Source organism: Narcine bancroftii, unplaced genomic scaffold, assembly GCF_036971445.1.
Source record: "Narcine bancroftii isolate sNarBan1 unplaced genomic scaffold, sNarBan1.hap1 Scaffold_809, whole genome shotgun sequence".
Taxonomy (NCBI): domain Eukaryota; kingdom Metazoa; phylum Chordata; class Chondrichthyes; order Torpediniformes; family Narcinidae; genus Narcine; species Narcine bancroftii.
The window spans coordinates 2,111-27,500 of NW_027212311.1; the positions used below are offsets into that span (position 1 = coordinate 2,111).

The 25,390-nt window shown below is 37.6% G+C and overlaps 1 protein-coding gene across 2 annotated transcripts in view; it reads right to left on the minus strand.

The window, feature by feature from the left end:
• Positions 1 to 359: 359 nt before the first annotated feature.
• Positions 360 to 25,390, minus strand: part of LOC138751193 (peptidyl-prolyl cis-trans isomerase G-like) — a 35,139-nt gene continuing 10,108 nt past the window's right edge. For both annotated transcript variants that reach the window (XM_069913240.1, XM_069913241.1), the window contains exons 4-12: positions 20,270 to 20,377; positions 19,298 to 19,342; positions 17,200 to 17,287; positions 15,714 to 15,743; positions 15,493 to 15,632; positions 13,701 to 13,902; positions 5,628 to 5,789; positions 1,282 to 1,369; positions 360 to 506 (exon numbers count right to left, since the gene is read on the minus strand). In XM_069913240.1, coding sequence (XP_069769341.1) covers positions 360 to 506; positions 1,282 to 1,369; positions 5,628 to 5,789; positions 13,701 to 13,902; positions 15,493 to 15,632; positions 15,714 to 15,743; positions 17,200 to 17,287; positions 19,298 to 19,342; positions 20,270 to 20,377 — 1,010 coding nt within the window. The remainder of the gene's footprint in view (positions 507 to 1,281; positions 1,370 to 5,627; positions 5,790 to 13,700; positions 13,903 to 15,492; positions 15,633 to 15,713; positions 15,744 to 17,199; positions 17,288 to 19,297; positions 19,343 to 20,269; positions 20,378 to 25,390) is intronic.

A 25,390-nucleotide genomic window follows, 5' to 3' on the forward strand; every position in this document is an offset into this window, starting at 1 on the left:
GTACATGCTGAAAAATTCAGTGAAGCCAGTGCAAAGTCTTTGACAGAAGGACTACAACCCAGGGTCCTGCTGCCACTTATTACGGAGAGATATGTCCTGTGTAACAGTCTTCAGTGCTTTATCATTTGAATGTAAGAGAGTGCATTGAATTAAGGGTGATTATAAATTGCTGAGAAAGACATAGACTGATTGTATTTATTGCACAGATCATGAATAAAGTAGAAAAATCTAGATGATATATTTACTCATATACATTAATAGGCTTTTAATCAATCTACAAATCAACTGATGCAAATGCAATGCTTATAAGTGCAGAGAGTGTTCTCATTTTGGAGGGGGGGGGTGGGTCTTTGTAACACTCACCTATCTCCTTTTATCCAACGTTCTCCACTGGAAACCCTCATTCTTTGTGCCCGTTGCATTTCCTGTCTCCAGTGAGGTGGAGTTTCACTTCGCCTAAATCGATCTCTTGACCGAGACCTTGATCTAGAAGGTGTTCGATAACGCTAATACAAGATCATATTTAGTATATAAAGACCATCCACACACAACCTTATCCAATCATATGTAATGAGAAAGATAACCTGACTTGTACACTACTTAGGTCCATTGAAGACTGTCCCAAAGCAACCTTTACAGCCCTTTTGACATGCAGTTTCCTTCAACAGAAAACATACACACTTGAAAGGACTCAAAATCTGCATTTTTGTCATGTGTACAGGATATAAATCTTATCCTGCAGCTGACACTGAAGGGAGATGGACTTTGTTCAACTATTGCACAATCTTAATGCTGCGCTAGATTACCAAATCTATATCTATGCCCAAGGATCTGGAGGGAGACAACATGACTCAGAATAAAGGACTACCAGCAATTAATGGCCTGACATTTAAACTATAAGAGAGGGAAAAGTTGCAATTTCTTAACACTATTCATAAATTCAGGAAATCTCAAAGAACTTCACATTGAATGATTTTTTTTTAAATGAGCTAGAAATATCTGGTATAACAGTCAAATTAAAAAAAACCCAGTTCATTTATTCTAGTTGTCATGGTGGCTAAATGCTGATCAGGTTATTGGGAGAATGGCCATTAGGTTAATAGTTGGTAGTAAAGTCATCACTACTTTTGTACTATAAGTCCTAACCTCGATCATGCAAACTTTATGAGATTTTTGTTCAAGAAATGGTTTCACTAATTCAGCCTCACAAATTAGTACATTACGTTTCGGGGCCACAATACAAGTATGATTTTTTTTTTTAATTTGAAAAAAAGAACTTACCCGGGGTCCTCTGCCTTTAATTTTTCTGCCTGATCTAGTTACTAGGAGACGCCTTTGATATGTAGAAACTTGGGAAATTGAAGCATTGCTGTTCAAAGTAATAACAGTTATTCTGTTTATATAAATGACATAAATGATTCGTGGGTTCAAAAGATAAACCATCTAGCAATATTTCAGAAAGAAAAACTAATTCTAAAATTGAGAATCCAGAAACACAAAATCTAAAATTCATAACCGCCTGACCACCACTTCAACCCCTGCTGCCACTCCCCTCCACTATCTAGTCCAACCTCAAATATACTGCCAGATTTTGACTGAAATAAAATAATTGTATTATCAAGCAGTACAAAATACATATACAGTACAACTCCGATTATCTGAAATCTGATTCTTTGAAATCCTCATTTATCCAAAATGTAAAAAAAAATTTCAAATAAATGGGGATATCCAAAAACAAATCAGAAATCCTCATTTATCTGAATTTTTTTTGGAAGCCGAACTGACATCAAAGATTGGAAAAAAAATTCACCTGACATGAAATTAGAACGATTATTATCCTCATTTCAGGTAACACTCTCCCTTCTCTCTTTCCATTTCTTCTTTGCTTTCCCCATATTGACTTTTTTCTCAAACTCTCTCTCTCTCAAACTGCATGCTACTGTCTCTCAGCTACAAGCAGTTGGAAGTTTTCCTTGTCCCAGCGTTCTCAAGGAGAGCTGCCTCCGGGCAGCAGTGGGGACCTCAATGGGGAGGTATCGGTGATTGGCAAAGGACAGCATTTTTTTGGGTGAGAATTAAACATTATTTTAATGCTTAAAAAGCCTTCCCTGGTTGTTTGTTGTTGTTTAAACACTGTTACAAGTGATTTGCTGTTCCTAGTGGGCTGTATTTTAAAAAGTGACCAGTTATCAAAAAAAAAGTTTATCCAATCATAAGACTGGTCCCAACCATTTTGGATAATCGCAGTTGTACTGTAATCAAATATCAAGATGACAATAAATGTATTCACTTTTTTTGGAGTCAAGACTTGCTATATTCAAATCTTTCAAAACAGAAATGGGTAACTGATTCTTCTTACAAAGACTTAGCCGTAGGTATGAATTTATTCAGACCAGAGCAGAGAAATAATTTCAGGCAACACTAGAAGCAATGTGATACTGGTGCAATAAAGTTATAATCCTATGGAAGAGGCCAAGAAATAACTGCAGGAGAATAGAATAAATGTAATTTGGCAACTGTTGCAAAGTAGAGGCCAAATACCAAATGAAATGTTTAACCTTGCTTTTGAGTTCTTCCCAATTTCTTCCATCAGCTAGCTTTTTATACTCAATTAAATCTTAATTTTGTTGGCTTTGATTTTTTTTTAAAAAAAGGACACACCCACAATCTAAGTGTGGCTGAAAGTAAATTAGACTGCACGAGAAATCACCTATTAGCACTCCCTCATCTTTTCTCCTTTCAAAGCCATTATCAGCCCTTTGCACGAATGTCTCATACTTCCTAATTCTCCATGGCCTATCCTCCAACCCTTGATTTTTATCAAAGATCTTTGCATGCCTTCTCAGCTGACCAACTCCATGTTTCCTAATCAGATATCCATCTCTTCCACAATAATAAAATAATTTTGACAATACAAATTATTTCTTGTGATTACATTCCAGTTGCCTGTAAAATAAAAGTCTATCCTCATGAATAACCTAGCATTGCTAGTCTGACAGGTTCTATTTTTCCCTCTGTGAAGGGAGGTATGGAACTTTTTGCCAAGGGAGAAATTAAAGAGGGATTTTAAAACTATGGCAATTTTGTGGCTAAAGGAAGGGCTTCAAAATTTCATCAAAAAGTTTGAGGAGGGCGGTTAGAAATTACTGAAATGGAAAGGTGAGGCTATTAAAACAAAGATGAGAATTTGAAATTTGATATGTTGCTGGAAACCAGCTTAACCCGGAGAGTATAGAGGCAATAGAATTTCATCCCATAATAGATAGAATGAAATTCAAATTGAACTTAAATTTACAGACTGGAGAACAGAATGTAAGCAAACTGGTTAATTTTAAAATTTATTTAAAATTAACAATTCTTACAGTGCGAGGAGTCACATGATGGAGTAGTGGCCGGTAGGAGAATACCAGCCCTCTCCAGAAAAGAAGAAATAAAGTGAAGAAAACACAAAGTTCAAGAAACACAAAACACAACAAATAAAAGATAAAGGTGTGGAGAAAAGAAAGAAAATGGCACCCAAGAAGGAAAAAGCAAAAACGAGAAAAAAAAGAAGAAAAGACGCTGGAAGAGAAAGGAGAAGGCCTTACCTGCATGAAGAGGCAGGGAGCCGCTGTGGAGAGAGGAGCCCGCTCCCAGAGGTTAGTGGCGACCCTGCAGAGTCGCGACCTCCCGACCGCGGGACTGCAAAAATGGCTCTCTGAGCCAAACAGAAGTGCGCAATGTGCACACTAAGGAAAAAGAAAACAACGACGGGAGGGGGGCTCAGTTGAGGAGTTAACTTACACAGCGCAACCAGCTGAGAGATGCCCGACAGCAGGGCTCTCAGCTGGAAGAAGAGGAAAGCGACAGGAAAGGGAGTGATAGGAAAGAAAAACAGCAACAAGAAGCCCAACAGATAACTAGCCCAGAAGAAGAGGACCAATAGCAAGAAGCTATGCAAAAAAACACCCAGCAAATTGAGCCAAGCAGCTCAACAAGAAAATCAGAAGAGACACAGATACAAGAAAGAGAAGTAGAAGACACAAACACAGGTGCAGACACAGAAGAAGAAGAAGAAGAAGACCAAGCTCTGCACAGAGGAATAGAAGGTAAAATATTCGGACAGTATATAGATCAAAAAAATTTTCAAGAACAAATGAAAGCATTAAAAGAATGGTTGACATTAGAATTTTGTGAAATGAAAAGAAAAATGAAAAATACAGAAGAAAAAGTCAGTAGAATAGAGCTGGTCATGACAGAAATAGGGAAAAGATTAGAAAATGTGGAAGAATGAGAAATGGCTGTAGAAATGGAAGTGAATGACGTAAGAGGAAAATTGGAAGAAAGTGACAAAAAAGTTAGTCACAAGAGTTGTTCGCTCAGAAGATTGATATAATGGAAAACTATAGTAGGCGAAACAACATAAAGATAGTGGGCCTAAAGGAAGATGAAGGCGGCACAAATATGAAAGAATTTATAAAAGAATGGATCCCAAAGGTCCTGGGAATGCCAGAAGTACAGGAAGGAATGGAAATAGAAAGGGCACACAGAACATTAGCCCCGAAACCACAGTCACAACAAAAACCAAGATCCGTTTTAGTAAAATTTCTGAGATACACAAGAGAAAATATATTGGAGAGGGGAAGGAATAAAATTAGAGAAGACAAAAAAACCATTGGAATACAAGAGTCAAAAAATATTTTTTTACCCAGACATAAGTTTTGAACTCCTAAAGAAGAGGAAGGAGTTGAACACAGCAAAATCGATACTATGGAAAAAAGGCTATAAATTTATGTTAAGATATCCAGCTGTGCTTAAAATATTTATCCTGGGGGAGCAAAACAGACTGTTCTCGGATCTGGAGAAAGCACGAGAATTTACAGAACACCTGCAGGACAGAAGGAGAAATTAAGAGATGTAACAAGAACGAAGACAAACTACATATAAAGATGTAAAAAAAACAATTCTGACAGTGCCAACTGCATATGACACCATGAAAACAATTGAATTTAACAGAACAGTACTGTTAGGCATTTTATTCAGAACAAAACCTTTTTCCTTTCTGCAAGAAACAGAACTTAAAGGAACAGAATGCAGAATGAATAGATCACCATATTCTGGAAAGTCTTACTGAGGTATTATAAAACAAGAGATACATTATCTAACTCTTGATTTTTCAGTAATCTGGTTGATAACAAATAACTTTAAAAAAAATCCTAGAAATATTTGTTACACAGACAAGGCATCTTTTATGGTCCATCCCTAGTTGCCCTGAGACAAGTACAAGCCAGCAAATGTGGAACTTCCCTGAATGCCAATAGAGGATCGTCAGGATTGTAAATATTATCCAGCCTCTTCAATGCTCATTTTGTATGATAATATATTTATTAAATTGAATTCTACAACTTGCCATCCTGGGATTTCAAAACCCCGTTCTGTGGTTTCAGTTCAGTAGCTTCTCCAAGCTACACAAGCCTCAACTATATTTATTAGTATGTTGCAGAGTGAAGGATAAATATAATTTACATTAATAAATATCTTTGAGAATTGATACTATGTAGCACAATAGAGCTTGGATTTATTAATTAGGATTCATTCAACACAAAATATATTGAGATTTGATTCAAAGCCCGAATAGTCATACAAACCTCTCTCTTTCTCTTTCTCTTTTCTTCTCTTTCTCTTTTTCATCTTTCTTACGAGGACTTTTTCTCATCAAAAACCTATTTTCTGGTACAGGTGGAATTTCTTCAGGACGGACAGTGCCAACAGTCTCTTGAGTGGCACTTTCTGCACTTTCATCTGATGAGCTTTGAAACAAAATTAATAAACAATACAATTACCAGATGCAGCAAATCCCCAATAATGGAGTACAGGCAAACCCTGCTTTACTCGATTAATTAGTCCCAATTTTTACTCACGCAAGATGAATTTGCATTAAGCAATTAATAGAATCAATGGGAATAATTGCAGTGAACCCCATCCTTTCAGATCATTCATCAAGACTTATCAGACGATTTTTTACTTTTCATTTTGGACCCATTTGCCACCTCCCCACATATGATGCCATTACTTTCACGATTCAGTCAATTTTCAGGATATAAATGAAATGTGCATAAAAGTGAACTTCTCCCATTGAATTCTCCTACAGCAATGTATGATGACTCTCCTTTTAAGATAGGTAAATTGATTTTTAACAATCTTGGCAATACAATTACAAAGAATCATAAACATTTTTTCAAAGAGAATTATCTTGCTGTACTTCAACAAGTGAAGCATTCCCGACCCAATGGTTACCTTTGTCTGCAACTTTAGTTGGCTGTATAAATTCTATTAAAATGAATGTTTTATCTAAACTTTTTATATCTTTTTCAATCTGTTTTAATTTTTGTTCCTAAATCGTTTTCTGATTTACTTGATTCAGCTATATTGTCTTATATATGGAAGGGTAAGCATCCTCACCTTAATAAAGTTATTCAATAGAGTTTTAAGAGATGGTGGAGTGGCTCTGCCTAACGTTAGATTTTACTATTGGGCAGTCAAGCTATGAAGTCTTATATTTTGGTCTTTTTTTTCCATAATCATTCTGACCACCCATTATGGATATCAATGGAGCTAAATTCCCCCCAAATTTTTCTAATTCAGTACTTCACTTCCATTTTCAACTAAGTCAATAAATAATCCAATTGTTAAATATTCTATGAAAATTTGAGACAATTTAGAAAACATTTTGCATTTCATAATTTCTCTTTCAAGCCCAATTGTATCCAATCACGTTTTTTCCAACCTTCTCTACATGATGATATTTTACAGAGATGTTATAGATAAGATATTCAAAGTTTTAAGGATTTGTTCATTGATGAATATTTTGCATCATTTGAGCAGCTTTCTGTTAAATTTAACCTGCCCAAATCTCAATTTTTTTGTTATTTCGGCATTTTCTTGAATCATAATTATCTGATTTTCCAAAAAAGAGTCTGAATCAAATTTTCTACATGAATTCTTTAGTTTAATACCTTCTCGTATTTAATATCTATTATTTATAAGAAATCGTTAGGTTTAAAATCAGACTTTGTAGTTAGAATTAAAAATGCTTGAGAACAGGATTTAAACTTGTTGGAGGTGGATTGGGACACAATTCTTAAGTTGGTTAATAGCTCTTCGTTATGTGCTTGACAACAGAGCACGTGTCTAAGGCTAAATTGTCTTGTTTTTACTCTGATAGAAGTCCCTTTTGTGACAAGTGTAAGAGCTGAGAAGCTTCATTAATTCATAGGTACTGGAGTTGTCCTTGTCTAGAAAAATACTGGAGAGGTTTTCCATACTTTTGTCAAAAAATTTTAATATAGATTTAATACCGAATCCTTTGGTGGCCACCTTCGGTACAATGGGAGGGAATAATTCTTCTTTGTCTCTGGTTCAGAGTCATGCTATTTCTTTTGCCTCTCTTTTGGAGAGGCATGTGATTTTACTTAAATGGAAGGATGCTGCCCTGCCTACTCATGATCAGTGGTTGGGTGGCATTGTGTCTTGTTTGAATATGGGAAAGATTCATTATTCAGTTAATAATTCAGATACAAGATTTCTGATTCGTGTCTTTTCCACATTTCACTATTTTTCTTCTACCTTTTTTAAAAAAAGGTTAATCACATATAGCATCTGGCAACACTGTTATGCAGGGGGGGTTTGAGTTTTCTTTTCCTTTTGTTTTATCTCTCCTTTTTACTGTTTCCTTTCTTTTTTCCTCTTTTTGCTATTAGTTCTTTATAAAAATATATAGCACTTGGAATATGAAATATGCATATGATGTACAACTTGTGTATGTTTTTGATACACTGATTGTTTTACTAATCTTGTACAACTATCCTTATCATCTTATTAAATTATATTATTTGTACAAATTCTTATTAAAATCAATGAAAATGTACTGAAAAGAAAGAAAAATGTATTTTAACAACAACTTTTAGCTGCACATAATGCCAAATCTGTTAAGGTTAATAAAAATAATTAAGATTTTTTTTTTCATTTACTTCAGAATTACATCATAACTAAACCATTTCTTAGAAAAATATTTGTCCAAAGTTGATTGCACACATTTTGGTTTTTTTAAAAATCATTATCTAGTTTCCTATAGTTAGCGATGCTTCTTCTAAATTGCTGCAGACTTCCACGCATCTTTCCACGTTAGGATCAACATTTAGATAAAAATTCTTGGCGGCTTCAACAAGTTCAAATCCTTCAAGTTCTTTTAAAGTGATTTCTTTAACCATATTTTTCACCCACTGTCTTCAGCTTCTTCCAATGCACATTGTTCATCGAGTTGAAGATCATTTTCACTCAATTCTTCTACATGCGAATCAAGCAATTCTCGCACTTTTTCTGTATCCACATTGAAACCCATGATACTTCCAATAGCAGTTATCTCTTCAATTATTTTGTCCATGGGACTGAAGCCAAGAAAATCATTTGCACAATGGGGAAACTGATGCAACTTTACTTTGCTCTCTGTATTTGTGCTTCTCACTTAAAATTATCTGTACCATTGACTCATTGTAGCCCAGATCATGTCCTATTTTCACATTGCTGGCACCGACTTCATGTCATTTAATAACTTTGTTTTTCTTCTAAAGTAATGGCTTTTCTTTTCCTTTCAATATCACTGTCAGATTCATTTCCATATTTTCTTTTATCCGTATTTAATAGGGGGCACATCACCGAGTCTGGTTGTCATTTGTGCATATTTTATTTAGGGCCATTCACACAATCTACTTGTAACTCGAATTTTTCCAGAAATTTGCAGAAAGATCTCGTAGTAATGGAATAATTACACACGTAAAATGTTTGCAGTTTTCCCAAACTGTGGTAACCGAATTTCGCATTGATTTAAGTAGAGAATAGTGGGGTTTGCCTGTATATTCAGAACTTCACTGGTGACAGACTGGCAGATTTTATGCACCAGTGGATGCTATTCCTACAAATGCTACAACACGTTTTAAATTAACTTGAAGAACCATAGAACATTACAATAAGGAAAACTGGCCCTTCAAACATTCTGTCTGTGCTTTCTCACTCTGACCTGCACCTATTCCATCTCCCTCCATACACAGGGTCCAAATTTTTCTTAAATGTTATAATTGAAGGGGTAGTAGAGGGTAGCTTTAGACTATACTTTGTTTTATTTTTGGTTTTGTAAAATTCTTAAATAAACTTTTCTAAATAAAAGTCATAATTGAATCCTGCATTTACCACTTTAGATGCCAACTCATTCCATATTCCCACCACTTTATGTAAAGAAATTCCCTCTAATGTCCCCCACTTTCATCCTTAACATGTCCTCTGGTTTGCATCTCACCTAACCTCAGTGGAAAAAGTCTACTTGCATTTACTCCAGCTATACTCATCATAATTTTGTATACCTCTATCAAATCTCCCCTCATTCTTCTACAGTCCAGAGAACAAAGTCCTCATCTGTTTAACCTTTTTCTGCAACACACATTCTCAAGTCCTGGCAACATCCTAGAAAATCTTCTCTGCACTCTTTCAATTTTATTGATATCTGTCCTGTAGTTTGGTGACCAAAACTGCACACAATACTCCAAATTTGGCCTCACCAATGTCATATACAACTTTATCATAACATCCCAACCCCTATTCTCAATACTTCAAGAAGACCAAAGTGCTAAAAGCTCTCTTTACGATCCTGTCTACTTGTGATGCCACTTTCAGGGAATTATGTATCTGTATCCCTAGATCCCTCTGTTCTACCACACTCCTCAGTGCCCTCCTCATTTACCATGCATGCCCTACCTAGGTTTGTCCTTCCAAAATGCAACACTTCACACTTGTCTGCATTAAATTCCATCTGCCATTTTGTAGCCAATTTTCCCAGCTGTTCCTGATCCCTCTGCAAACTTTGAAAGCTTTTCAGGTGTTACAGTGGAACCCTGTTGGAGTGCAATTTAAAATAAAGAAAAAGAATCAATGTGTAAAAAGCGGGGTCACGCTAAAAATCCGAATTTCACGACTGTGTACAACACACATAGCTCCTGATCATGGCAGCAACCCCACCCTCCCCTGTACACGGTAGCACTCACCCCCCCCAACCGTTGGCGGCAGCTATTATCACACCTCCACACATTCGTGGTAGGACCCTCCCTTCATCAATGCAATGAATTCCCCACCAAGATATATATTACTGTATTTATCTTAATCATTTGAACGCGCTACTTCTAAACATTCGCTGCGCCACAGGGTGGCCATCCCTGGTACTGCATCTTTTAAAATGGCTCACTTAACATCCTATCTCAAAGAATGGAATGTGGACATTAAGCGGCACATATCTTTTATATACAAGGGTCCAATGACTCATCGCGTTATATCTGAATTCGTGTTAAATTGACGCACGTTAAATCGGGGTTCCATTGTACATTATAATAACTGTTCTATTGATCGCAGTAGGATTAAAGAGTGAGCAAAACTTGGGCACCCTGATGAATTTTAAGAAGTTCAATAACCAGGTTCTCCACGAATTTCAGAGGAGCGCAGGAAAAATGACCCTTGAGTCAGATGCAAAACTATGAAGATTTCCAAAAGGGCCCAATTATAGATTATTGAAGTTTTACTGCAAAAAGATACTTGTACACATAAACAACCATTCTCTCGTTGACTGCCTGTAAGAAAGCAAGTCAAGTCACCTTTATTTATCGTTCATACCATAACCACTCTTTCTCTCTTTGGCTTGGCTTCGCGGACGAAGATTTATGGAGGGGGGTAAATGTCCACGTCAGCTGCAGGCTCGTTTGTGGCTGACAAGTCCGATGCGGGACAGGCAGACACGGTTGCAGTGGTTGCAGGGGAAAATTGGTTGGTTGGGGTTGGGTGTTGGGTTTTTCCTCCTTTGCCTTTTGTCAGTGAGGTGGGCTCTGCGGTCTTCTTCAAAGGAGGTTGCTGCCCGCCAAACTGTGAGGCACCAAGATGCACGGTTGGAGGCGATATCAGCCCATTGGCGGTGGTCAATGTGTCCTTGTACCTTTTCTTTGGTGCACCTCTGTCACGGTGGCCAGTGGAGAGCTCGCCATATAACACGATCTTGGGAAGGCGATGGTCCTCCATTCTGGAGACGTGACCCACCCAGCGCAGCTGGATCTTCAGCAGCGTGGACTCGATGCTGTCGACCTCTGCCACTAATAGCACAGTAATGATGAGATAGCGTTTCTCCAGGACCATGAAACAAATGTACACAAATAGGAATTAACTAATAAGTTGTAATACAATAAAAACAATACTAGCACAAATAGGTTCTAGGAATTGAGGAGCCTGTTGGCTTTGGGATAAAAATTATTGCATAATCTGGATGCGTGGGCCTGAATCCTATGATACCTCCTTCCAGATGGCAAGTTTACAAGAGGGGTGTGTGGAGTCCTACCACGATGTTATTTGCCTTCTACATGCATTGTGTCTTGTAGATGTCCTTCATGGAAGGAAGGGAGACCCCAATCATCTTCTCCGCTGACTCCATTATCCTCTGAAGAGTCTTACGGTCTGAGGTGGTATTTTCCAAACCAGGCAGTGATGCAGTTGCACAGATTGCTCTCAGTACATTCTTTGTAGAATGTAGTGAGGATGGAGGGTGGGAGATGAACTTACTCCAGTTTTTGCAGGAAGCAGAGAAGCTGCTGGGCTTTCTTGGCTATGGAGCTGGTGTTGAAGGACCAGGTAAGATTCTCTGCCAAGAGCACACCAAGAACTTGTTACTCTTGACAACCTCAATGGTAAAGCCATCAATGGTCACTGGAGAGTGATCCCCTCGGGCCCTCCTAAAGTCGACAACCACCTTTTTTGTTTTATTAACATTCAGATGCAGGATGTTGGCTCTACACCAGTCTGTTAGCAACTGCACCTCATCTCTGTACACATGGTTCTCGCTGGTAAGCCCCACCAGTCAGTGAACTTGATGATGTGGTTCGAACTGTGTTTTGCTGCACAGTCACGAGTCAGTAGAGTGAACAGCAGTGGACTAAGCTCGCAGCTCTGAGGGGCCCATGTGCTCAGTATAATGGTCTTGGAAGTGCTGTTTCTGATCCGGACTGCTCGATGTCTCCCCGTCAGGAAGTCAAGAATCCAACTGCAGAGAGAGATGTTTAGGCCCAACGTCTCCATCAGGTACTGAGGTAGGATTGTGTTGAATGTCGAACTGAAGTCCATAAACAGCATTCGTGTCCTTATTTTCCAGATGGACGCGGGCTAGATGGAGGGTGGCGGCAATGGTATCATCCATAGAGAGGTTTGATCTATATACAAACTGCAGGAGCTCCACAGGCTAGTAAACAAAGTGGTATTAAGACTGGTGGCAGCCTCCAAGCAGCATGGAGATGAAAATTATTCTACTGTTAATGTTTACATAAACACAACTGACACCAGTTGTTCTGCACTCCTGACTGGGACACCAGTCACACAAGGACCATGTCCTCACCATTCTACTTGTCTACAATAGTACAGGTAGAGCAGCTCTTGGGGAGACAAAATCTTGGCAGCATAGTGAGGATACTCTATAAAGAGATGTTCAATAGGATAGTATGTGGCAGCTTAAAACTGGACCATTATGATGTGCTGTGAATATCAGCAGCATTAAAAAATGTACATTACAATTTTTAATCTCAAGACTCCACATGTACCTTATTCTACCACAACAATCAAAACAAGGTATGAACTCAAGTTTGGCCTGGTGTTGCTGCCGCACTCCACCCTGAACTTAAAAATGATAGATGGGGTATCAGTCTAGTGAAGTTGCAATACAAGTCAACTGGCGGTAATAAATAACACAATCAGCATACATGCAAAAGACTCACAACAAATAGATCAGAACCCTGTAGTTCTATCACTTCTAGCTATGACTAGTGGAGGACAATTGAATAGCTAATAGGAGGCAGCAGCTCCCAAAATAATCAGCCATGTAGACCATCTATCTTGGCTTCTGAGACCTCCAACAGAGGCTTGTCTCCAGCGAAACGGATTCATTCCCATTGATATTCTTCTTCTTCTTTGGCTTGGCTTCGCGGACGAAGATTTATGGAGGGGGTAAAAGTCCACGTCAGCTGCAGGCTCGTTTGTGGCTGACAAGTCCGATGCGGGACAGGCAGACACGGTTGCAGCGGCTGCAGGGGAAAATGGGTGGGTTGGGGTTGGGTTTTTCCTCCTTTGCCTTTTGTCAGTGAGGTGGGCTCTGCGGTCTTCTTCCAAGGAGGTTGGTGCCCGCCGAACTGTGAGGCGCCAAGATGCACGGTTTGAGGCGAGATCAGCCCACTGGCGGTGGTCAATGTGGCAGGCACCAAGAGATTTCTTTAGGCAGTCCTTGTACCTTTTCTTTGGTGCACCTCTGTCACGGTGGCCAGTGGAGAGCTCGCCCTATAACACGATCTTGGGAAGGCAATGGTCCTCCATTCTGGAGACGTGACCCATCCATTGATATTAAGAAATGGCTAAAAGCACTAAACACAAAAGGTAAGGGGACTAGTCAACATCCAGTCATAATACTGAAGATCTATGCTCCAGGCCTAACCAACTCTAGCCAATCTAATCTAATACAATTACAACCCATAATGTTTTACGTTGCCCTGGTGGGTCCCCCTCAGAAAAAGTCCAAAATTAACTGGTCTAATTTAGCCCACCAGTTAACCCTGATTCATCAGCAATGTTGTTGACGGATAGAAATTAGCACCAACCTTTTCTTTTCAGATTTCTTTCTTCGTTTTCTTTCTTTCTTTCGTTTTTTGGAATCTTTCTTGCGTTGTTTCTTTTTCCGTTTCTTAGAATCTTCATCAGTTTCACTTTCTGAATCAGAGGATGAATCTGAATCAGAAGAGCTCTCAGATTCACTCGAAGAGGATGAAGAAGATTTTTTTCTTTTCTTTTCTTCTTTTTTGGCTTGTTTAAGAAAAGTTAAATGTATTGTTGAATTCAGTTACACCCAAAGTCTTATGCATAAATGAAAAGTATAATAAATGCATTTTACTGAACAATACAAAGGCAAGATGTAAACATGTAAATAATTTAAATGAAAAATACAAATCTTAACAAAATCTAGTATTTTGCACATTACAATAGGAGGTATTTTGCCCTGAATTGAATCCTTCTGTCAAGATTTCTCATTCTGAAAAATGGAACATATGTCCAAGTTAAATGGGCTCTACAGAGTTTAGGAAGCATTCTTTTCAAATAGCAATGATTATATCAGCAAGAATAGTAAGATGTATACAAAAAAGATTTTCAGCAGACTCTTTGGGAGGCACGGTTGGCGTAGCTGTTAGTACAAAACCCCAATTGGGATTGGGGTTAAAATCACAAACTGTAAGGAGTTTGTACGTTCAGCCTGTGTCTATGTAGGTTTTCCCCAGGGTCTCTGGTTTCCTCCCACTGTAAATTGGGCGGCACGGGCTTGAGGGACGAAAGGGCCTGTATGTCTAAATTAAATTTAAAAAATAACTAAATGTAATGAACTTTCTTGCCAACAAATATTTTAATAGAATACAAAATAGTATAGGCCCTTCAGCCCATAATTTTGAATATAAACTTACTCTACAATCAATTTATTCCTCACTGTTCATAATCTGCCCCTCCAACATTTATTTTACATCCTAAATGTTCTTACTGTGTCAGCCTTAATCACTACTCCCAACAGTGCATTCCAGGAATCCACCAGTCTGTGTGTAAAAAAAAAATAACCTACTTTTGACACCTTCCCTAAATTTTTCATCACTCACATTAAACAGATGTTCTTTGGTATTAGTCACTCTTGCCATGGGGAAATGAAAGTGGCTCTCCATTCCATCTATGCCCCTCATAATCTTATACACCCCTATTAAGTTGTCTCCTACCCTCTGTCGTTCCAAAGAGAGAAGTCCTAGCATACTCAACCTTCCCTTATAAGATGTGTTCTCTAATCCAGGCAGTATCTTGGCAAATCTACTCTACACCCTTTCTAAAGCTTCCACATCCTTACTATAATGAGGTGACTAGAATTGAACACAACCCTCTGAAGTTTAGTCCAATCAGGATTTTGTTTAGTTTTATAATTAACTAATTTTCCAATTTACTTCACTATTCCTGTGATGACTACACCAGCCCTGCTACAATATTTTCAGCTATTTCACACTGCAAAATTGATAGAAGAAAACAAAATATGATGAGAAAATGGAAGCACAGGAAACTTACAAGTTAAACAAAGCAATTTATTGCTGACTTCAATTATGTTTTTATTCAAATTGATCTCAGCAGCTTCGTTGAATTTGGCATGATAATGGGACAAGTGCCATTTCCAGATTATTGGAGCAAGAGATTTCATCTTCAAATGCACCATAATAGAAAGTTTTCCATTTGAAATCATCAATATTTTGTGGATCATAAAACATGAAACTATTTTACAGTTTCTCTAAGAGATTACACAGCAAGTAAAGTGCATAAGTATCTTATCCTTTCCATACATGCATATTTGCGCTCACACACACATCTCTGTACCTTTGGCCTTCGGAATCAATTCTCCACAGTTTAAGATTCGAACTTCAGCATAAGGTTTACTATTTGCATCTGTTTTCTGGTTTTCCACATCTCTTATTAATTCTTGTCCTGAAATAACTTGACCAAAGACTACGTGTACACTAAGAAAGAAATTTTCCATAATTATGTTAGTTTGTTACAAGCCATATGGATATCATTATTTATTTTAAAATTATACTCACCTATCTAAATGAGGTGCAGGCTTAGTAGTTCTTTTTCATTTAATATTTATAAAAGTGGATGTTCAAAACATGAAATCAGAAAACCAAAATTAGACAAGCTACAGTAAAATCATTAATTTTTTAAATAACTACAGCGAAACAACTTTTCCATAAGAAACAATGAAAGCAAATATCACAAATGCAAAACACACACCACACAGAAGTTAAGATGGCAAAAAAGCTTTACCATGCAAATTTATATATTTAAATATATTTTTGCACACGACATGGTAGAAGCAGTGCAGAAGAAAATATTAGTGAAGTCTACTATTCGTGTGTTCGCTATTGTTTTAAAACTATTACAATGAGAAATTAGATTAATTGGAGACGATTATTGTCAGAAAAGCTTTCAACATTTTAGTATAAAAGAAATCAACCATTTGTTTTGTTTGCCGGAATGATTATTTATGATGAAATTATTCCTGCAAAATCATAAGGTAATATTTCTATATGGATGTAGAGGAGCTACAAAAAATTGTTTATGAACAGGTTAGTGTTAAATACTACAGGTACACAATCCTTTATCCAGAACCCTTGGGGGACAGTGTGTTCTGAATTTCAAATTTTTCTGGATTTCAGAAAGCCAGATTTAAGCCCACCGAATTGTGCTGCCGTATCCACCCCATCCCCTTCCAGTCGCACTGCCGTCTTCTCCCCCCCCCCCCCCACCCGCCTGACTCACGCTGCTGGTCTCCCCCCTCTCGCCTGCCCGACTCGTGCTGCCGGTCTTCCCCCCCTCTCGCCTGCCTGACTCGCGCTGCCGGTCCCTCGCCTGCACAACTCGTGCTGCCGGTCCCTCGCCTGCACAACTCGTGCTGCCGGTCTCCCCCCACCCCGTCACCCACCCGACTCGCGCTGTCGGTCTCTCGCCCGCTCGCCCGCCTGACTCGCACTGCCAGTCTCTCCCCTCGCCTGCCCGACTTGCGCTGCTGTCTCTCTCCCCATTTGCCGGATTTTGGAACTTTCCAGATTTTAGATGTCCACAGATAAAGGATTGTGTACCTGTACATAATGCAGTTCAAGTTATCAGATTTGTGCAGGAACAATGACATTAGATTTTGATAGAGCAAAATGAGAACACAAGGATGCAAAAAGTAGAAGCATTTGAATTGACGCAGAAAATGAGATATAGATAACAGGTATGCAGCTGAAGTTGTTATCATGATTGACATGGAGATCATGGGCCAAAGGGCCTGTTCCTCTGTAATACCAATCAACATATAGACTGAAAGTGGCTCTGAGAGCAGCACACCAGGCACTGTGTGAAAGTGACATACACACTGATTCAGATTAGAGGAGACAGACACAGCAAACAATCAAAGTAGAGATCCTTTGTTTACCAACAGTTCCTTGGCAGAAGGAAGCCACAGCAAATCAGGCATATTAATAAAGCACAAATGTAATCCAAATCAGATGTTTCCAATTGGATAATTTTAAAAAATCTTACATGAAGAACTGTGACCCATTTGTATCTTTTCCTCTGTTAGCCATAGACAACAGGAACTCCTTGTTGTGCTTGACAGCAAAACTTTCATCTATATTTAAACAATGAAATGTGATCTTTTACAGAACTGTAATTAATACCTTATAACAGAATATTTTTCTACAATATCCATGACACTTCAGTGGCTAAATTTATCATATAGAATAATCACATGAAAATACTGTAATTGCAGGCAAGAAATCACTTTTTTGGCTTATTATACAAGAAAATAATAAGATTATTTTGGTCAAAAAAGCACACCCGAGACATTGTGATCAAATGTAAAATTGCATCTGAGACACAAGGGCCAAAATAAGAAAAACAGAAAAATTTTAAAAACACAACTATCAGGCAGAATCTGTAGAAAGGAACACAGTGTTGATGTCTCAAGTTAAAGACTCTTCGTCACAGTAGGGAAAGAGAAATACAAGTTTGAAATTATAAAGAAGGCTGGGGGACTAAAGATAAATACAGATGGCTAAGACCCAGTAGCCTCAATGATATGGATTTAATTCTTCTCAGTATCAGTTGCTCCAGAGGTTAGTTCTAACCAAACTATGACGTGCAGTAATAGTTATGTGTCAAGCAGGCATGCACAGAGTTAAAGACCTAACAGGTTGATTGTTTTAAATTTACACAATCACATGAAAAAACAAGAAATAAAATTAATCAAACAAAAGATTTCAGTAAAAACATTTATAAGCAAAGTATAATTTCTTGTGAAAAGGAAATAATAATCATAAGAAGCAATAATAAGCTAGAAAGGTATTAAATTATGACTGTATACTAGTAAGATTTTACTTACACCACAGATTACAAAGGTTAAAATTTGCACCATTTTGATCTGAATGCTAATTAGTTTGCAAGTATATCTAAAGCTCTCATAATTTCACTGATTTCTCAAGATTACAGAGGAGGATCTGAAAAAAATCAGCACCTTCAAACAGGAGAGAATCACAGATGGAAGCATCTGATTCTTCTTTAACCGATCATGAATATTCCCTTGGATGGTGAAGGACTAAAGTTTTGCACTAACTACAAGTGCAAAATCCAGAGCAGTGTGTCTGTTATATTCTTCTGCATATCATCTATTAAAATCGCAATAACACAGGGTTGCAACAATCCAACCTTAGTTTTAGGTGGTAGAATCGGGCATTAATGGACACACATGACAATTAATTACTGGGAAATAAGTGGAAGAATGAGTTTGCTCTGGAATTGACATTAACCCAATTGTCTGAAATTCCACCTTCTATGTTGTCAGAAAATATGAAAATCATCTGATTGTCACCATTCTTGTAAGTAATGCTACTATCTTTATTATAGTTTACTTTGCCTAACTGAAAATGGTAATAGAAATATGAATGCAATTTTTTTGTGAAATGTTGACACCCAAAATAATTAACAAAATACCAGATTTTGTTAGCAATAATGTAAATGAAAAACTTTTTTTTTCCAAGCAAGTTGGCACAGGGAAACAACTGATGAATCTTGTGGAGAGGCTATGTGAAGAAGCGAATGCAAGATATGGAAAATGTTCAATTTATTTTCTTTTTCAATATTTTTATTGTTTTTAATAATATTAAACAAGTAATTGCCATTAGAGAAAGCATGTAAAAAAGGAATATACAGGTGTAGTAATTATATGCAGAAAAAACATATAAACAAAGTACTTTAAAAAACAAAGAAAGACAAAAAAGTATATTATTCACTTAAACAAATATAAAATGGCTAATTGAAAAAGACAAAATAAATTACTATTCTATAAAATCTACCCTCTTCCCTTCTGAAGTTATTGGTAGTTGAATGGAATTTACTACCATATAGAGAAGACTAAAAATCACAAAACAATAACTGAATAATCTTATAAATTATGAAAATAGTTGAAAAAAGGACCCCATAAATTAAAAAATTCAAACCCATTACATTGGCAGAGCATTAATTTTTTCCGGTTAAACATGCCATCATATCATATCTTTCCATTTCATCAATATTGAAATGTTCAATTTCTTAGTTCCTCTGAAATAAATGCAAGCAACAACCTGCATTACAGCAAAATTACCTTCAAAAAACCCTCCGTAGATAGATTCACCTCCTCTGCCATTTCCTGAAAGCAGAGTTTTCATTGAATTTAGTAAAATCACTGTTAACATAGAAAAGTAAAAAAATATATTCCAATATTATGAAAAATATGCTGTTAGCAGGGTATGATTTCACAGCAAGAAAACACACACGTCAATTTTGTTATTTCTCCCAAGAGAACTACAGTTCAATTTAATAAAAATATATTCCTTATAAATATGCATTTCAGCATTGAGCAAGGCACACTGTAAAACATTTCAGTCACAATTTTTTTTCAGAAAAGGAAAAAGACTGAAATGAAAACTGAAGTATCCATTTATACCCTAGATCCCTGCATTCAACCAAAATGGTTTATCCACCGGGTTAACCAAAAATTGGTTTATATCCATATTTTTGCACTTTCCACATTCTGAGAATGCTGGCTGAAAGACAATATCCAGGTTCTTCAGGTTTAGACTGTACAAAACCACCAAATTTGAAAACAGATCCACTGCTTATTCCATTATTCAGTAAGAGGCAAAGATGAATTTTTTACATTATGGTCAATTTCATCCCTATTTATCCAACTGAGAATGGATTTATGTGCTAAGAGGCAACCTACTTCGCTATATATTTAAGAAAGAATAAATCCAGATAAATTAGATCTTGACTTCTTGGTTCAAGTGGAAAGATGCACATTTAGAGATTATGACTTATTAATATCAATTTATCCCTTAGTTGCCCATATTTACATTAGCAATACCGACAATAAAAATAATCAGACTTTAATATATTTACAGGGAATGTATAACACACAAGTGACAACTCCACACATGCCTCCTCATCCCACTGCCTATTCATTGTACATCAATTAGACTGGAAAATGAAAAAAGATACAAAGGTGGAGGCTTTTGAGGGAAGTACATCAAATTTTGAAATGTACACTACAAAAATGAAGTTTATGATTTCAAACCTTCACTGAAGTCACCTCCTTGAATCATGAAATCCTTCACAACTCTGTGAAATAGACAACCTTTATAATGTAAAGGCTTCTGAGTACTCTTTCCTACTCCTTTTTCACCTGAAATTAGAAGAGAATACCACGAATGATAAAAATGTACAGAATAACAGTAGTTACAATGCAACATACAGCAATGCTGCTGTACAAATTAAAGCAAAAGCTTTATTATTGATGGACTGCTCTTCAGAGTTAGCCAAAAATAAATTAAATGAAGAAAGAAAACATGTGCTTCCTGAATTAATGATATTCACCACAAGAAAATGTTTCATGTGATTTCCAAAGATCAGCACATTGAGGGAGTGGAAATGTGTTCTATTCATTAAAAGGCTCAGGTTATTTTGGGGACTGTTTATGCGCACGAGTGAAGTCAATGGCTACCTGCACTCAGGAGCCACAAAAGGTTACAGATCCCTGTGCCTTAAGGATTTTCCTGGGGAGATGAGGAAAACCCACTACTTAATCAATTTTGGCTCTCATTCATCTCCCCAGGATCAAATAATCCCTCCTCGCAGCACCATCTAGGCATTCTTTTTGATGCAATAAATAGGGGGACAAGAACTCAGATAAATCCTCTGGTAAGAAAAATGAGTCAACGAGAGAGACTAGTCCAGGAGTGAAAGTGTGGCCAAGTTCCTACTGCAGTATTTTAAAATATTTCAAAATATCTCAACGATAACAGCATAAACTTGCAAATAAATTGTTCATGAAGAAACACGATATATGAATACATAGGGACACAAGAGGAGACAGGGAATCAGTATCATATGCAAGCAGCAGAGATTTTAACTTGGGTATCATATTAGGTCCAGAAACAGACCAACAGGCCTGTTGCCCTCCTGTATTATTTTTTTTAAATGATCAAACTCTACATGAAAGCTAAACAACAGAACAGCCTTCAACAGTCAGAGATAAGCAACTGATGAATTAGATCAGAGCTCTTTACTACTGCTTCATCCAATCATAAATGATAGTGGATGACTAAACAGTTAATTTGAGGAAGCTCCGTGAATGATGAGTCTGTTATGTCACCCTAGACTCTCCTAAACCTTTACAGGTGTATTGTGAAGAGCTTTCTGGTTGGTTGCATCACTGCCTGGTTTGGTCTCTCAGGACAAGAATAAACTCCAGAGGGTTGTTAACTTGGCCTGTGACATCACAGGCCATCGAGGACATCTACAAGAGGCAGGGTCTTTTTAAAAAACAAAGCAGCCTCTATCCTCAAAGACCCCCACCATCTAGGCAATGCCCTCTTTATTCTGCTACCATTGGGAAAAAGGTACAGGTGCCTAAAGACGAGCACTCAATGGCACAAGGACAACTTCTTCCCCACTGCCATCAGATTCATGAATAATCAATGAACCAAAGGCACTGCTTAAATTTCGTGCACTATTATTTTTTTAAAAATAGTAATGTTGTAAGATGGTTATAATATGTATATTTGCTCTATGATGCTGCCACAAAACACCAAATTTCATGACTTGTTTGTGACAATAAATTCTGATAGATTTTGTAAAAAGCTAAAGCCTTCACAAACACCTTCAGCTAGAAGTGACACAATCAAGCCTCCTCCAGTCTCCACTATCGCCAAAGTTTATCTTCAGTCAAACCAGCTCAAGACACTTGGCAAAACAAAAACTGAAGAACACATCAGATGCAGCAAGGGTCATGGGCCTGTGAAAGAATAAGTTTAACAAATATGCTTAACCAAGTAGTTGCCTGTAAAATGGGAATGTAATTGTCTTCTAATATGACCACCCCTGAGCTGTAATGAGATTGTAACTAACACCACAAATAGCGGAGCAATGTAAATACACCAAGAATAAGGACACCCTGACATTTCTCAACCATCTGCAAACACGAGGAAACACTTTTTTGTAAATACAGAGAATGCCAGCTTGTGTGAAACTTGTAGGGTCTCACTTAGAACTCTGCCCAAAAGTGTATAAATATGGGATGAATACTTTGTAATGCTTTGAGTTGGGGCTCAGTGTAGAGAACGAATTTCTAAACGCTTTCTTTGTACCCCTTCTCCCGCTAGCATTATCAAGGTTGAATAATTAGTTCTGTTTGTTTTATTACGACATGGGCTGATTTTCACAGGCCCACCAAGATTTCCTTTATAATGCTGAAGATGTGCTTCCGAATTAACCATGACTTTTGTAAAGGGGTGTTACAACAATCAGATCTCGGGGTACCCAATCCACAAAGTGCAGAACAAGTCCCATCTGGTAATTTCTCAATCATCAAAGTAATGGATAATGTTAACAGTGCTATCATAAAGCACTTGTTTCTAGTAATACATCAGTTTGTTTGTCAGACCATTTGCTTCTTACAAGAGCAGCACTACCAGCACTGAAATAGGTAGGCTATTCGTGAGGTTGTTTATATAAAATGTTAAAATTTGGGAATAAAAGAATCCAGTATATAAGACAATTTGGTGACTTCGCTACACAGTACTGGCCAGTATTTCACCCTCATTCTCCAGTAAGTTTCCTTTCTGTAGCATCTTAAAAGGATCAAAAATGTGTCAATGCAGTGAGGTAACAGTGCTCTTATAATGTTACTCATTAGGAACTTGCGGATGCTGATGTCATTGCCCTTTGAGATGGTAGAGGTCATGGATTTGGGAAGTGCTGTGGTGGGTGATTTGGTGAGTTTCAATAGAGTACTTAGATGATGATACATACTTCAATGGTGAACGGATAAAATGTTTATGCAATGAATATATGCAAGCTTCTTTGCACTTGGTGATGTTAATTTTATTAAACTTTTTTTGGAGCTGCATCTATCAAGCAAAACGTCTTTCCATCAGATCCTGGACTTGGTCTTATTCAATCGAAGGCAGTCACCAGCAAATACAAAACAACTCCAATTATCCAAAAGGGTCAGGTCCGGGCCTTTTTCGTATAAACACTTTTTTTGGAGAAGTGTTCATTTTTTTTTTAAAAAACAGCCCAGTAGCAACAGCAAATCACTTGTAACAGTGTTTAAACAACAACAAACGACAAAGGAAGGCTTTTTAAGCATTAAAATAATGTTTAACTTTCACAAAAAAAACTGCAGGCCACCACTGATCATCGACACTCTCCACCAAGGCCCCACTTGTGCCGAGAGTCTGAGGTTCACACTCCTGCCCAGGAGCCTGAGGTCCCCAGTCAATTTGGCTCCAATAAAAACTTCAGATAAATGAGGATTTCTGATTTGTTTCAGGAAATCTGATTTTGGATAATCAGAGTTGTACTGTACTCAGCCTATGATCTGCCCATGTGGGTGACTCAGTGAAGGTTCTTGTTAATAATCTGCACAATGCCACCATGGTGATGATTGCCATTAATATAGTAGACGTCAAGGCTAGGATTGTTACACCGCCTGGCTCTTGTTGCTCAAATGTTAGTTGCCACTGATCAGCCCAAGTCCAAATGTTGTTCAAGTTTGCAACATTTGTGCATGGGCTTCTTCATTTTCTGAAGAATAGCTAACACAATGAATGCAAATCTGATTTTCTGACAAAGAAACACACAGAACCATTACCCTGGATTTGGTGTTCCAGTTTCTGTTGTGGAACTTGGACTTGGAACTTCTGAGTCAGAAATGACTGTATTACCAATTACCATATACACTACACTCATGTAATAGTCGAACCCCCATTTTTTTTGGCCCACCCCAAAAATCACACATTTTCCATATGACCTACGTAGAAGTCGACCACTTGCCCATCCGAGCACCTGACACCCTGATCAGAACCATGACTTGGCCGTTCACCCACTAGAGCTCCCATAGCTCCGACCGAAGATTCGCACCCCGGCCACCCAGAGCTCCTGACGCCCTGACCTTGGATCCTCGCCCTGGTTCCCGACTTCAGACCACTGCCTCAGTTGCCTGCCCACCAGAGCTCCTGTCGCCCTAGCCACAGACTCTCTTCTTGGTACCGGCTAACAGCCCATCCAAGCTCCTGATGCCCTGAGTGCAGATGTACCACTTGGTCCCAGCCATCCGAGCTCCCACTGCTTTGAACTTACCCTGGTCAAAAGTATGACCTGTGTCAAGATCAATCCCATCCCCAAATTTGACCCGAAAAATTCATCAAAAAAACTTGACTATTACACGAGTATATATGGTATGCTGCCATTCAAATGGCAACTTCAGTCTTCGACTTTTATTAATACAACTCAGTGTGAAGAGCTGGGGACAACAACACATGATACCACACAGCTCCACTAGTGCAAGTGTGTAATTTCAGGTTGAGTTTAAACAAGCAGTTTTTAAAATCATAAATGTAGATTTAAGAAGAATAACAATGCTTATTTAAATTGCACCTTTAATGTTCCAAAAGAATTTCAGAGGAATTATCCATTAAACATTGACATTGAGTTTGCTCAAGGTGCTTTCATGGCAAATCCTTAAAGTTTGGTCAAAGTGGTGAGTTTTAAAAAGGTCCAATATACAAATGTGCCAGAAAAACTCAGCAGTTCACAGGCCTTGAAGAGGCAAACAAATTATTTATCTATCTATCTATCTATCTATTTATTTATTAAAAACAGATAGACAGGAGATTTTGTTTCCTGGGAAATTGAGAGGGAAAGGAGACATGATGCATTTGAAATCATGAAGGGTATAGACTTAACAGATAAATAGAAACTGTTCTCATTGCAGATAGAGCAAGAAGCAAGGGACAGAGAAATAAAATGTTATGTAAAAGAACCAACATTGACAAACACCAGTGGTTTTGATATAACGCAGTTTATAACATTAATATAGTAATAATCAAAAATTGTTAAAATTTTATTAATATTGCTTTACCAACAGTGGTGCAATAATTTAACATGTCAGCAACAATGCTCGCTCCTCAGCTGCATTCATTCAACTTCATTATTGCTTAACTGGTTTTATTATTTCTATAGACTCTGAGCAGGAAGGCCGTGGCTGCTCTGTAATATTTTAATTGTGCTGTATAAAAGTGCACCCTTACGAGTGGAAAAAGGAAATGTAGTGAAGGAGATACACATAATAAACATGAACATGATGATGAAACTCTCCTTGAAATGGATCAATCATGTTTAGATGAATATCAGC